A 13,378-nucleotide genomic window follows, 5' to 3' on the forward strand; every position below is an offset into this window, starting at 1 on the left:
AAAAAATCCAATTCCGACTGGGAGAGGAGGAGAAGGGCCGAGGGAGGAGGCTTACACCCTTTCACCCAGTGCAGCGACCCCAGCGCCAGTAGCATCTGCACCGAGACGAGATTGGGGGGGGGGTCGGTCGGCAGTGTCGTCCATTTGGTCCCTGACACCAAAGTACCCCGAGGTACCTCACGATCCACGGCCCCCACGATCGCCCGCTGTCGACCGCTGAAAGGCCCCCGTACCGGGTGCACTTTAGAAGGGGACAGTGACTTCGGTACTTGGACCCACGGTGGACAGTGGGGAGGCGCCTCGCTTAACCGCCGTCCGCGAGGTCCTATTGGCGGCCGCTGCGCTGGTCGGGACCCCCGTCCGGCAGCCCCCGTGGGTGTGTGTGGTGTTGGCGCGGTGCGGTGCGGTTCGGTTCGGATTCACGCTCGCGCTCCTCCTCCAAACCACCTATCCACCTATCCACCCGGCCATCTCTGCCTCGACAACCACCTTTTCGCTCAGCGGACATGGACCACGGTATATGGGCTCAAAATGATCCCGTCGCTCGCCCAAATCGACTGCACGTCAAAGGAAGATTTTTGTGGACGACATGGTCAAATGAGCGTCGATTCGATGCACGTCCTCGAACCATCAAAAGGGTAGCCTAGAATCTGTCAATCGCCTCCTCGACATTTGACAAGGCCCCCAGCAACCGCCCTGCGTCATCCGGCTTCGCCAGTCCACCACCTCGGCAAAAAGACTTCTCACTCATCTCCTCTGTTCTTTCGAGGCTGAATAATGTATACAGAAGCTCAATTGGTCATGGACCATGCTGCATGCCGCGTCGCATTCAATATCATTCCCTTGTCTCTGAGCCCTTGACCATCCCCAGACGTCATCCTGTCCCATCCGAACCTTGTCGTAGGTATGCTGGAAGTGGTTCGTCTCGCATCGCATCCCCCCTATTCTGTGCATCAACGTCCTGTCCATCTTTCAGTCGGCTGCTGTCTGCCGCCCGACTGCGGTTGCCAAAGACCGGTCAAACAAATTGGACCCAACAAGCAACGCGCGCTCACGCGCAGCCATCCGTCGCGGTCCACAATAGAGAGCCCCCCCCTCCCCGGCGACCCACCCCAGTCCCGAAATCGTTAGGGTCAGAAATTCTACCCGCTGCAGTGGCTTTCAGCCTTGCATCACACGTGGGTAACGCAGCTTTGATTGGCCGTCTCCTGAGTCAGCACCAACCTCAACCCACTCAATTGGGTGACAGAGCTCCTTCTCCAGGAGCCTGATTCACGTTCACTGTCTGCCGTGGCATGCTGGCGTCTCGGAACTTGATCTCTATTTTAGGCGCATCTCAGAGCTCAGAGCATGCTTCATGACGCTTCTCCTGTCCTCTTTTTCCGAGAATCAGGATGCAAAGTACACGACCATGAAGCCCACCCAGCTCCCGACGACTCCTATCGCGCAGTAGGAACTGGTGAACATCAGGGGGAGGAACTCGTAGCTCTTGCCCAACACGACTTGGTGCACAAGGGAGCAGTACACAATCAGCGGGATGCTGACGGCAATGTACAGCGTGCTGAAGCGATCGAGCAGGAAGAACCTCGCCTTTCGCGAGGCCGGCGCCAGTCGGTCAAACACCATGAGGAAGAGGATCAACCAAAAAATGGTGTACACCGTCTTGATCGGAAACTCGGCTGGCGTGAACAGCAACGGGAACAGAGACACATGGCCGGCGACGGCAAGCGGGCGGAATGCGCCGAGGTATCGACGGTCCTGCAGCGCAATGAGGCTGAAAGGGATGATGATGAGCAGGACGGCCTTCTCGTGGACGTGCCAGCCGAAGAGGAAGGACGCATATCCGCAGAGCGTCACGGCGCCCACAAAGTTCTCCCACGTCGGCGCGCCGAAGAGTCTGATGAGCGGGAGCACCTGGAAGAAGAGGGTCAGGCCGAAGCAGATCTTGGGGCTGATCTCGGGCAGCACGGCGAAGGCGGTATCGCCCACGAGGCCTCGCGTGACACTGTTGACGGCGTCGAGGTTGACGGGAAGCTTCAGCCGAGGGGCGACTGCACAGAATCAGCATGTGGTGATAGAGGGGGGGGGGGACCAAGCCGGGTCATACCAATGATGAGAAGCCTGTCGGCGAACGAGTAGAGCGCCCAGATGTTGGGGGCCCAGTAGGCATGGCACAGCCCTCGCGAGAAAGGAAACAGGCGGCTCAGCAGCTGGGGAATCTGCTGCAAGTAGACAAAGGGACCGAAGGCGGCGCCGAAAATGGCGGCAATGCCAACACCAAGCTTGACGCAGTGGAAGAAGCTGATGTTGTAGATGGATCTAGGCGACAAGCAGTAGGCGCGCAGCAAAAAGACGAAATAGGCAGGCGCCAGATACAGGTAAATGTGCTTCATGCACAGCAGCGCAGCAAAGACGAGGCCACTGGAGAGCAGGGTCGACTTGCTGCGGGCCAGGACGAGCGAGATGATGAGGATGCCGTACATGCAGCCATTGTATTGGAAGTGAATGTGGTCAATGATGAGCAGGCCGGGCGACAGAAGAATCGAGAGGGCAGCAGTCTGGGTAGCGCGCCGGTTCGAGGGGCTCGCCGAGTCGATGAACCTGTGTCTCGGTTAGGGACTTGGCTCGAACCAAAGATGGGGGTCATCCCACATGTGCAGCGCAAAGACGAGGACAATCTCCGAAATGATGACGCTCCACCTCTGAAAGTATATTGTCTGCCAGCTGTCATACTCGAGGTTGTACAGCTTGGTCATGGACGGATCGACGAGCTTGGCGACCTGCGACAGGGCCCATTCGAAGTAGGCGAAGAAGGGGGGGTAGTCGAGGGTCCATTCTGACGTCTTCTCGAGGTACCACTGCGAGATGGGCAGGCTCTCTGTGATGGCTAGCCAATTGCGATGGACCTCAAAGTCGGTCGATTTGCTGTGCGTTCACATTGTCAGTTGTCATGTGTGCTTTTGGCGACAGCAAGCACAAGGAGGGGCACTCACTATGCTGGGAAGAGCAGCACCTTGAACGCGGCCGCGACGATGGCGCATTGCGTGATGGTCGGGAAGTGGTCGGCCATCGTGATGCGCCGTGTTCGTTCACCGGTGAGGTCGCGTTGGCATTGCCGAGAGGGGTCGTGAAGAAAGAGGAAGCTGGTTGACGACGACGTGCACAATGTCATGGGGAGCTGTACCTTCACACCTGTCGTCACTTGTCTCTTTCTGCTTTTGTCTTGTCTGTCTGGACCCTGAGCATCGTGGCCCGTGCGTCACCATCGGCCGACCCTGGCCCGACTTCCGATCATCTGTGGCGCATGCGGCGGATGAGCCACAGAGAGCCACAGAGGCAGGGAACCGTGTCCTGAAGCTGTCACAGGTGAGAGCTGGACATGGCTGGGAGAATCCATCAATTGGCCCCTCTGTTCGAAGCTTGACCAGCAATCAGCTTCATTTCTATCCGTTTGTCCAATACCCAGCATCAGTACGTCTAGGGCTTCTCCAGCTCTATCATCACTCAAATACCCCCATCTCCGATTCTTGACCCCATTGAGCTGCTCTGTTCGTCATACCCGTCACAGCTTGAAAGGTTGCCAACTGTCCTCAAGGCTGAGCCGCAGGGCCGACTGACTTGGCGCGGCTTCGACCCTCCGTTCCTCTCAGAGAATCTCTTCCAGGCTTGTAGCCTTTTTTTCTCTCGATCTCGTTACTTTTTTTTTCGTTCCCCTTTGGTTCAACTCACGATCAATTGACACCGGCGTGTGTGTTTGATCACCAGACGACTCGACCGCCACGAGACCACGAAGACACGAATCTCCTCCTCCTCCTCCTCCTCCTCCTTTCACGATGCGCATCTCTCAAGCCTCGCTGGGCGCGGCCCTCACCATGGCCCTGGGCACCAGCCTGACACAGGCCCAGTACCTGATCAATGAGCTCAGCCTGGGCTACACCGGAACGTACGTTGTGCTCCTCGCTTTCCCCCATGGGCCTTCCTCGCTGACTTGATCACTGGCGCATGCAGCATGGGCAAGGACGGCGTCATCCCCAACTTTGCCCTCGTCGGCAGCCCGCAGACCCCCGAGGTGCTGTCGAACAAGATCATCCTGACGCCTGTGGCGCCGGGCAACCAGCGCGCGTCGGTGTGGTCCAGCAACAAGCTGATGCACTCGACGTGGATCGCCGACGTCGACTTTCGCGCCAACGGGCCCGACCGCGGCGGCGGCAACCTCAACATCTGGCTGACGTCGGGCGGCAGCAACGACGTCGGCCTCCACAGCGCCTACACGGTCGGGCGCTTCGACGGCCTCGTCCTCGTCGTCGACACGTACGGCGGCTCGGGCGGCATGATCCGCGGCTTCCTCAACGACCGCACCACCGACTTTGGCGCCCAGGGCGACATTGCCGGGCTCGCCTTTGGCCACTGCCAGTACGCCTACCGCAACCTCGGCCGCCCGAGCCAGATCAAGATGCGGCAGACGGCCGACAAGTTCTCCGTCGAGGTCGACGGCACCCCCTGCTTCGCCACCGACAAGGTCAAGGTGCCGCTGGGCTACCAGTTCGGCATCACGGCCGCCAGCGCCGACAACCCCGACTCGTTTGAGCTGTTCAAGCTCGTCGTCATGTCCGAGAGCCTCCACCCCGAGGCCAGCTACACCCAGCAGGGCGAGGCCGGGGCCAACCAGGGCTCCGTCGGCAACGAGGCCGCCCAGAAGGAGAAGGCCAAGCAGCAGCAGCAGCAGCAGCAGCAGGAGCGGCAGCAGAAGAAGAGGGACAACGCGGGCAGCGGCGGCGGCGGCGGCTGGTTCAGCAAGGACACGAGCAAGAACACGCCGCTCGGCGACGGCGGCAGCAGCGGCAGCGACGAGGACCCGTTCGACATCAAGGACCAGTCGGCGGAGACGTTCACGTCGTCGGCCGAGCAGTTTGCCGACCTGCACAACCGGCTGCAGAGCCTGACGCACCACATCAGCAACGTCTTCCGCACCGTGTCCAAGCACGCGCGGTCGGGCGAGCAGTCGCGGGCCGAGGTGTCGCGGCTCATCGACACGGTGCGCCTCGACGTGGTGCCGCGCCTCGATCACGTGCGCACGCTCGAGGCCAAGGTCGCCGAGCTCGAGCGCGAGATCAAGGCCCTGCGCGGCGACGTCGGCCAGCAGGTCAAGAGCAGCGAGCGCGCCATCAAGGGCGTGCTCGAGGGCCACCACCGCTCCCTCAGCGGCACCATCGCCGACGCCGTCCCCGGCCACGGCAAGCTCATCGCCGTCATTGTCGGCTCCCAGCTGGTCGCTGCCGTCGGGTACTACCTCTACAAGAGGCGGCGCGCGAGCATGCCGAAGAAGTACCTCTGAGCGCGTCGCCTCGTTGGCGATCGGGGTTTGGGGGGGAGGGGGGGGGACAGGGAGCGGACAGGGAGCGTGGGAGGAGGCCTTATTTTTAGCATACAAGCATATTCTGGTTTTTCTCAACGACTGTCTTGATTTGGTGATGCGTCCTTTCTTGGTTGGTACGATCGCCTGTACAGTATAGGGGTATGTACATATCGAAAGAGTCCAAAGCTCACAAGTACACAATAAAATTGAAGCGCCAAAAAAAACCGTGAACAAATAGGAGCCTGTACATATCGAAAGAGTCTAGACCTCACAAGCACACAATAATATTGAAGCGCCATAAATCATCGTGTGAATAAATAGGCCAAGTACACATCGAAAGAGTCCAAAGCTCACAAGCACATAATGTGATTAAAGAGCCAAAACCATCGTGTCAACACATACCAAGAACCCAGAAGGCATCCCATCATCTCTCCACACCGCCCAGGCTGCCCAGACAACGCCATCTACGCCTCCAACCCACATGTCCCTTCGTCACGGCGCCTCCCCCCGGATGATCCGCAGCATGTCCTCGCCCTTGGGCGCGTCAGTCAAGTTCTCGTGCCCGTCGTGCGTCACGAGGATGCAGTCCTCGATGCGCACGCCGCCGACGGGGTAGTACCTCGCCAGCACGTCGCGGTCGATGAAGGCGCGGTGCCTGTCCTCGCGGAGGAAGTAGCCCTCGATGTAGTCCTTGTTGAAGTAGAGGCCCGGCTCGACCGTGACGACCATGCCCGGCCGGAGCGTCTGCTTGCCGCGGTACGGCGGTCCCGTCGTGGTCGTGGTCGTGGTCGCGGCCGCCGCGAGGCCGACGAGGCCGACGAGCGTCTCGGCCGAGACGCCCTCCCTCTTGGCGCGCGGCTCTCGTGCGCCGGCGGCGAGGAGCAGCCTGTCGCGGCCCGTGACGTCGTGCGTCTCGAGGCCAATGTGGTGGCCGAGCCCGTGCGGGAAAAAGGCGGCGACGGTGCCGGCGGCCCAGATGGCCTTCTCGTCGCCCTTGAGGATGCCGAGGCGCAGCAGCCCGCGCAGGGCGATGGCGCTGGCCTTGAGGTGCAGGCTGTAGTAGAGGATTCCCGGGGCGACGGCGGCGATGCAGGCCTCCTGCATGCGCTCGACGAGGTCGTAGATGTGGCGGGCCTCGGGCGTGAAGTGGCCGGTGGGGCCCAGGGGCAGGGTGCGCGTGACGTCGCTGGCGTAGCAGTCGACCTCACAGCCGGCGTCGAGGACGAGGACGTGGCGGCCAGCGAGGGGCTCGTCGTTGGCGCCGTAATGCAGGGTCGCAGCGTTGGGGCCGCTGCCGGCGATGGGCGCGTAGGCCTGGGTTGGGGCGCCGCGGACGGTGCACTCGGCGGTGAAGAGGGCGGCGACCTGGCGCTCCGAGGCGAAGCGGCGGATGTGGCGCATGACGGCGCGGTGCGCGGCTGAGGAGACGGCGTTGGCCTTGCGGATGAGGGCAATCTCATGCGCCGTCTTGGTGACGCGAGCCTCGTCCATGGCCGGGCGAAGCGCTGCGCTGTCAATGTGAATACGAGCATTGTCGACGAGAGCCGGGTGCGACTGCGAGGCGTCAATCAGGTAGATGGTGGCCTTGTCGTGCTGATGGGCGTAGGCGTGCAGGAAGGCTGGGAGATGCTGCATGTGGCGGACCTCGTCGACGTCCGAGGCAGCGAGGACGTCCTTGATCGAGGGGACGCGGCCGTTGTAGAGGACCTTGCGGGGCTCGACATGGGGGATCCAGACGGTCAGGCGGTCATCGGCAAGGCTGTAGGTGACGGCACAGTCAGGGACGTTGACGCCGGCGAGGTAGAAGAAGTAGCGGCGTTGATGGAAGGCCGGCCCCATGTCCGAGTACTCGTAGGTACGCGACGGCTCACCGGGCAGGAAGACGAGACCGGAGCTGGCCTTGAGCTCGTCGGCCACCTTGGCCGCATGGAGTTTCGCTACGAGAAGAGAAGGTCAGCATGGGGGCCATGAGGAGACACGAAAGGAGACCAGAGAGGGTATGCAGAGTGAAACATACCCGGATACTTTGTTGTCTCCTTCTGGATGACCATGTTGTCCACAGCAAGCGGAGTAGGAGGCGGAGCGGTGGTTGGCACAGGCGTCGACAGGACCGGCCCCTTCTGCGGCAAGGCTCTCATGCCGGGGCATTGCGGCGCTGACAGGGCAGCACCGGGCACGGAAGACGAGGGGCCCCCCGAAACCCTGACCTCGATGTTCCTGGGCTCATGGTCAGCATCAGGAGTCACCGCAGGTCCACGTAGCATCACAACACATACGGGTACCAAACTCACAGTGCATCAAACTCATCCACCATGACGGCTTCGTAGTCGACAATGTCACCCGAGGCCATGATGGCGTGGCGCGCGCTGGTGTTCAGCCGCGGTAGGGCTAGTTCACCGGGAGACGACAGATGTCAAGATGAGCGACGTGGAATGGTCCGGAACCTCCAGAAATAGAAACCACGACTCGGGGAAATATGACTCGGGGGAATAAAGTTGGCTCGCTCGCAGATCAGCCCGTGATTATGTGTCCAAATGCGTGGATGGCGGGATAGGTAGTGTCGCTGGTTCATAACATGGCATGTCGTGCTGCCATCTCACCGCTCGTCTTCCCAGTGGGATTCCCAAAGAGGAAAGACGGCCTTGAGATGAGAGATAACAGATAACGCTGGAGTGTACCATATTTACCTAAGGTACCTACCTACCTACCCAAGGTTCTCAGGTAAGGTACCTTAGCTTGCTTAGGTACTTCAAGAGGTGGATCAGCCCACAAGGGCCCCATATTTTGTAAGTACCTAGATACAAAGGAAGCACCGATAGAAAGTATATATGTCTTACCTGCATAATGTACGAAAGCTCGCCTAACAAGCAAGACCCGCCAGCCGTCGGCCTTTTCACCCTCTGACAAGCAGACCCTCCTCTCTCGGGCCCGAACAGGGCCCCCCCCCCCACTCGCTCTGCCTGCCCGCCTTACACCCGCCGCCCTGTAAGGTAACGACAAGGTAACGACAAGGTGCCTACCTAGGTACCTACCCAGGTACCTCAGCGCTTGCCACCCATCACAGCCCTACAGGCCGCAACGGCCCTACCGCGATGCCAAGACACCAAGACCCAGTGCACGACACACGGCGAGAACGTCGTCCCATTCCTGCTCTGCCAAAGTGCCCAGTTCTCCTCACTAGTCCATCTTCATCTCCTTCTCTCATCTGTTTTTCGAGCTGATACACGATTCCGGGCAAAACCCACCGACCCCCCTTTTCTGGGAGGGGGTCTGACATCACTCTCCCTCCCTCTCTCTCTCTCTCTCTCTCTCTCTCTCTCTCTCTCTCTCACACACACACACACACACACACATCCAGTCCTGCCAGCTTGTTGCCCCAAACTGCCTGCCCGACGCCCGGAACATGTTCCGCCCGTTGGTCTCTTGGCGGACACCTCGGCCCACCGCGCCCCTCTTTTCCCCTTGACCGACCGCCGCAGCACGACGTGCCCCTTCCTGCCGACGCCTTGCTTGTTGCTGTGACGTTTCTAATGGATCCCCGCAGGCATGGCCCTTGCCGCCCTCATCAACCATTGCTCGCCTGCAGCAAGTAGAAGCCTGCAGGAAGAGAAGGGCGGGGCGCGGAGGGCCTCTCCTGAGGTCGAGTTTGTCAGCCCGTATCATGACATGACATGGGGCACACGGTCCGAGAATGCTCCCACGCGAGGTGCCCGGCCGCTGTCGGTGCCACGTCCGCGGACTCGTCACATTCACGTTATTTCCGAGACAGAAGGGGAGTGAAAAAACAGGCAGGCAGGCAGGCAGGCAGGCAGGCAGGCAGAGAGCCAGAGAGAGACGAAAGGGTTCAGCCTCCGTAGAGACATCTAAATTACCTCCCCAGATACCTTTGTACAAAATCGCCCAAGTCGTTAAACGTGTGTGTGCGTGTAAAGCCAAAAATCCGTCGCGCCTTTCTCCTGCCCTCTCCCGTCTTTCCTCTCTGTCCCTCACCACCCAATACCCCCCCTTCAGATCGTCTCCTCCCCATGAGAATCCACCCCCCGAACTGGGCGTGGCAGCGCTGAGCTTCTCGAGCTCGCTGAATGTAGAAAACCGCGCGCGCGCGCGCCCCGGGCCGCCGCTGACGCTCGCTCATTAAACAAGATAAAATCATCGCTGGGCTCGTCCGTCTGTCGGGACTGTTCCCTTTGCGGCCTCCCTCTTGCTCCTCTCTTGTGCTCCTCTCTCTTGCTCCTCTCTCTTGCTCCTCTCTCTTGCTCCTCTCTCTTGCTCCTCTCTCTTGCTCCTCTCTCTTGCTCCTCTCTCTTGCTCCTACTCCGTACTCGTGCTTTCTGTCTGCCCCGGGGTCCGTCCCTGTTCTAGAGACCTTGGAAACCCCCGCGCGCAAACATGCTGCCCCAGTTCCCTTGGTATCCTGAATCTGCCATCATTCGCTCCATGTGTCTATTGTCGACAGGCCGTTGCATCTGGGCTGCGCGCCGCGCTTGCTCCAGTCGTGATGCGTCGTTGTGCATCCCAAGCAGGTTGGAATTTTGGTACATGTTGGCCAGGTCCAGCCCTGGCTGTACTTGCTGTTGTGTTTGATGTTGCTGGTGCTGCTGTTGCTGCTGGTGCTGCTGCTGCTGCATGTAGTAAGAGGGGCCCTGCCCCAGAAAATGGTGCGGATCCATGTCGTCAAATGCCCCGGGCATCGTGAACTGCGATGCATCCAGCGGCGCGCTAATGTTGGCCGCCGTGGCGCCTGCGCCCGACACCGAGCCGGGCTGGAAACCAAGCTCCATCATCGGCTGCTTCGGGTACGCGAAAGGGTCCTCCGAAGGAAACATGAGCGAGTCGAGCTTGTGGATCGATGTGCTGCTGCCGTTGCCCAGTGTCGGCGGCGGAGGATACCCTTGCGTCCGCGCGTGCGAGCTCGTGCCTGTGCTCGTCGACTCCGGGCTCGTGCGCGGGTTCATGTCCATCGCCAGCATCTCCTGCATGTTGGCCGGGAAGGCCGAGTCTCGGTACGAGCCGTCCGACAAGCCACTGTCGAAAGAGCTCCTGACCGGCGCTGCGCCCATGCGCCCGTTGACCAGCGCCGTGCTGGGCGGCCTCGAGAGTTCTTCTGATCGGCGCGGCCCGAGGGACGGATGCAGGCCCGGATGCCCGCCATGAATGGGTCCCAGCCCAGGTCTTGGCCCAGGTGCCGATCGTTTCTTGGACGGTATCGGGTGGGCCGTGGTTTGCTGGAGCCTCTCGGGCAATTGTTCAAACAAGATCTGCCAGGATCAGTGGCTGTCAAATGATGACAAGAGTGGCGAAAAATGCGACTTACATCCAGTGCGGCAGTCACCCGCTCGGCCGCTTGGCTCTTTGATTTGAGCGCTTCGAGCATGTCACGGCCAGCCTTGGCATCTCCCAAAACCTCGCCCGAACCGGGCTTTTCGGGATTCTCAACCGCGTAAAACACGAGAGAAAGAACCGCGAAGAATTCGGTGTACAGCATGAACCAGTAAGGCCCTGCGAGAACGCCCTGCTTGCGGATCTCGATGCCAATGTGCACAATGTTGCGGGACACGCTGATGGCGGCGGCAGCGCACGCGTAGGAAAGCTCGTCCACGTTCTTGCCCAGACTCAGGCGAGGCGATACGTAGTGGAGGAACGGTCGGTACAGGACGAGTTGAACATGGGCATAGGCAAACCGTAGAAGGTGTCGCACGCTGGACACAGTTAGCGGAAGGTCCAGTGGCAGAATGTAACGGAAGTTTACACGTACCGAATCACTTCGATGGGTCCGTCAGAGCTGGGTCGCCACTGAGGCGGCAGCTCCGCGTACCACTCCTGAAGCTCGCCCTCGATCTTCTTGATGCTGGAGTAGCTGATGTGGTATGTGGTGCCGAGCTTGTCGCCCTTCATCACGCTCTGCCCAAGTCCCTTCAAGGGATACACGTGCTTGATGATTTTGGCGAGGATCTCCATGAGTTTCGTGTGTGCGTTGAATGCCTCGAAGAAGCTGGCGGTGCCCGGAGGTGGCTGGATGATGCCTTCGTTGGTGATGTACTCGTCGTCTACCTCTGTGGGGTACGTCTGGTCCATGTCTTCGGGGTTGTGCAAGAGCGGGAAGCCCAGCATCGCAGACACGTAAATATCCATCTGACGAACAACAAAAAACACGCGGCGGCGGACCTCCTGCTCGATCACGCCAATCTGTGCATGTTGGAGATGGCGGTGCAGACCCATGCGCACGGCGGATCGCAGCGCAATGCCGACAAAGGCGTAGCATCCGCTGAGGTTGGATGTTGCTTGCAGAAAGAGAATCATGAACAGGAGTGCCTGTAATGACGTGAGGTCCCGACACTCGGTGATATCTTGCAGTAGTCGTCTCGCGTGGTCGTAATACTTGACGCTTTGGAAACGTTAGTGAGCAGTTCCAATGCATCAACGGCAGGCAGGCTTACCCTTGATTCATAGCCTCCTGATATGTCACGGAGGCCGAGCTGTCGTCCAGGTTATTGTACATGCAGCCGAGTGCCATGGCAGCATACAAAAGACCGAGGTACCTTTGCTCTTCTTGTGTGTAGCTTTCGTGTGGTTTGTCGTAAATGTTATCAAACATGTCCCAGAATGTCGGCGCGTGGACGATTCGAATGAGACACGTTCCGCAGCTTAATGAGTAGTAGCAAAGCTTGCGGGCGAACTCTTTTGGAGGCAATTCAGACCCGTGGGCGAGCGTCAAATCTTGTGGCGAGCTGCCGGCTGACGCCGGGGAGTCCAGTTTCGTCAGACCATACGGCCGTTCCTTCCGTGGGAGGAACGGCGCTTTTGTGGCAGGGCCCATGAGGCCCTGGAAGTTCTCATTCATTCGTCGCAGAAAGACAGCGCCAGAGGACACGCCGTGGAAGTCCCAGCCGCCGCGATCGTCCATGTCCAATTGACCTATGGACTCAATCATGGACAAGAGCTGGGCATCTTCCCTATCACCAGGGCCCATGTGGTCCTGTCTCATCTTTGCTTGACTGCGTGCGAGTTCTCGGCTTCGGAACTCTTGCTGCACGGTTGGGTCGAGGTTCGGGTCGCTGAGGTCGACATCGGGCATAAACTTGTGCAGCAGAGCTTCGGCTCGCTGCAGACGGCTTTCCAGCGCTTCGATGTACTGTGGTGCTGGGTTCCTACGACGGTTCGAAGGCTTATCATATGTGCATTCTGAGGGGGGTGTGGTTAGTTGGGCGGGCGCCGTTGCGCCGCAAATCATGATACAAAGGTTCGGGGCAAGAGAGAAACTTACCGTAGCTGTAGACCGAACAGTGTGTGCATGGTTGCTTGCCGTCGCACTTGATCTTTTTGCGCCGGCACTCGTCGCACGCTCTTGTGACACGGCGGCGCTTCTGCACGGGGACCGAGGCCGGGTCGCCAGATTCATTCTTGACGTGGTCCTCAAATTCATCGGATACTGAGTGGGCGCTGCCAGTCGGGGAGTGCGTCTGCTGCTTTACAGAGAAGCCAGCAGCGGGCGATGTGACATGCGAGTCGTCGTCCGACATGTCGAGATTGGTGGCCAAGTCGAAGACGGTGGTGCTACTCGTTGTTCCCGTGGAGGATCGTGAAGGGGGGGGCATAAACTCAGGATCAGGGCTGACCATGGCGTGTTGTCACAGGAATGGTGTGCTCTGGAGGGTGTGGTGTGCAGCTTTCGCAAGTGGGAGCAACTCAGGAGGGGTGGGTGAGTTTGTTGGGTATTGTGTGGTTCGTGTAAGTGCAATGCAGTGTAGTTCGATTTGACAACGATGGGGCTTCCAAGGCCGTCGTGTTGTTGATAAAGATGAGTTGAGACGTGGGAAAGCAAAAGGCGGACAGTCCTGATCCAGTGGCCGGAGGGGAGGAAGATGGACTCGCCCGCCTATATCTCTGAGCACGGAGGTGGGAAGGAAGAGCAGCAAGAGGGCAGACGAGGTTCAAAGTGTTGCACGACCAGGAAGACCAGAGTAGAGCAGAAGGGCCAGGGCGGGACCTTTGCCCCTCGAAACGAGAGTGGCCCCGGTTTGT

The 13,378-nt window shown here is 59.7% G+C and overlaps 4 protein-coding genes across 4 annotated transcripts; 1 reads left to right on the top strand and 3 right to left on the bottom strand.

Moving 5' to 3' along the window:
- Window positions 1-1,389: 1,389 nt before the first annotated feature.
- VDAG_03721 (dolichyl pyrophosphate Glc1Man9GlcNAc2 alpha-1,3-glucosyltransferase) lies at window positions 1,390-3,070 on the bottom strand (the record flags this gene model as incomplete). Its single annotated transcript, XM_009653805.1, has 4 exons — window positions 1,390-2,051; window positions 2,108-2,601; window positions 2,653-2,925; window positions 2,994-3,070. 4 exons carry the CDS (start codon window positions 3,068-3,070, stop codon window positions 1,390-1,392), a joined length of 1,506 nt encoding a protein of 501 aa, XP_009652100.1.
- Window positions 3,071-3,833: 763 nt separating this feature from the next.
- VDAG_03722 (uncharacterized protein) lies at window positions 3,834-5,335 on the top strand (the record flags this gene model as incomplete). Its single annotated transcript, XM_009653806.1, has 2 exons — window positions 3,834-3,943; window positions 4,009-5,335. 2 exons carry the CDS (start codon window positions 3,834-3,836, stop codon window positions 5,333-5,335), a joined length of 1,437 nt encoding a protein of 478 aa, XP_009652101.1.
- A 513-nt stretch (window positions 5,336-5,848) lies between these two features.
- On the bottom strand, window positions 5,849-7,848 carry VDAG_03723 (xaa-Pro dipeptidase; the record flags this gene model as incomplete). The annotated part of the gene is made up of 3 exons (XM_009653807.1): window positions 7,648-7,848; window positions 7,374-7,573; window positions 5,849-7,293 (listed from the first exon to the last, which is right to left on the bottom strand). Exons 1-3 carry the CDS (start codon window positions 7,704-7,706, stop codon window positions 5,849-5,851), a joined length of 1,704 nt encoding a protein of 567 aa, XP_009652102.1. The 5' UTR covers window positions 7,707-7,848.
- Window positions 7,849-9,714: 1,866 nt separating this feature from the next.
- On the bottom strand, window positions 9,715-12,975 carry VDAG_03724 (transcriptional activator Mut3p; the record flags this gene model as incomplete). The annotated part of the gene is made up of 5 exons (XM_009653808.1): window positions 9,715-10,614; window positions 10,671-11,055; window positions 11,112-11,741; window positions 11,794-12,538; window positions 12,621-12,975. The coding sequence occupies 5 exons, from the start codon at window positions 12,973-12,975 to the stop codon at window positions 9,715-9,717; spliced, it is 3,015 nt and encodes a 1,004-aa protein (XP_009652103.1).
- Between the last annotated feature and the right edge of the window lie 403 nt (window positions 12,976-13,378).

This window comes from Verticillium dahliae, genomic scaffold, assembly GCF_000150675.1.
Source record: "Verticillium dahliae VdLs.17 supercont1.6 genomic scaffold, whole genome shotgun sequence".
Classification (NCBI taxonomy): Eukaryota; Fungi; Ascomycota; class Sordariomycetes; order Glomerellales; family Plectosphaerellaceae; genus Verticillium; species Verticillium dahliae.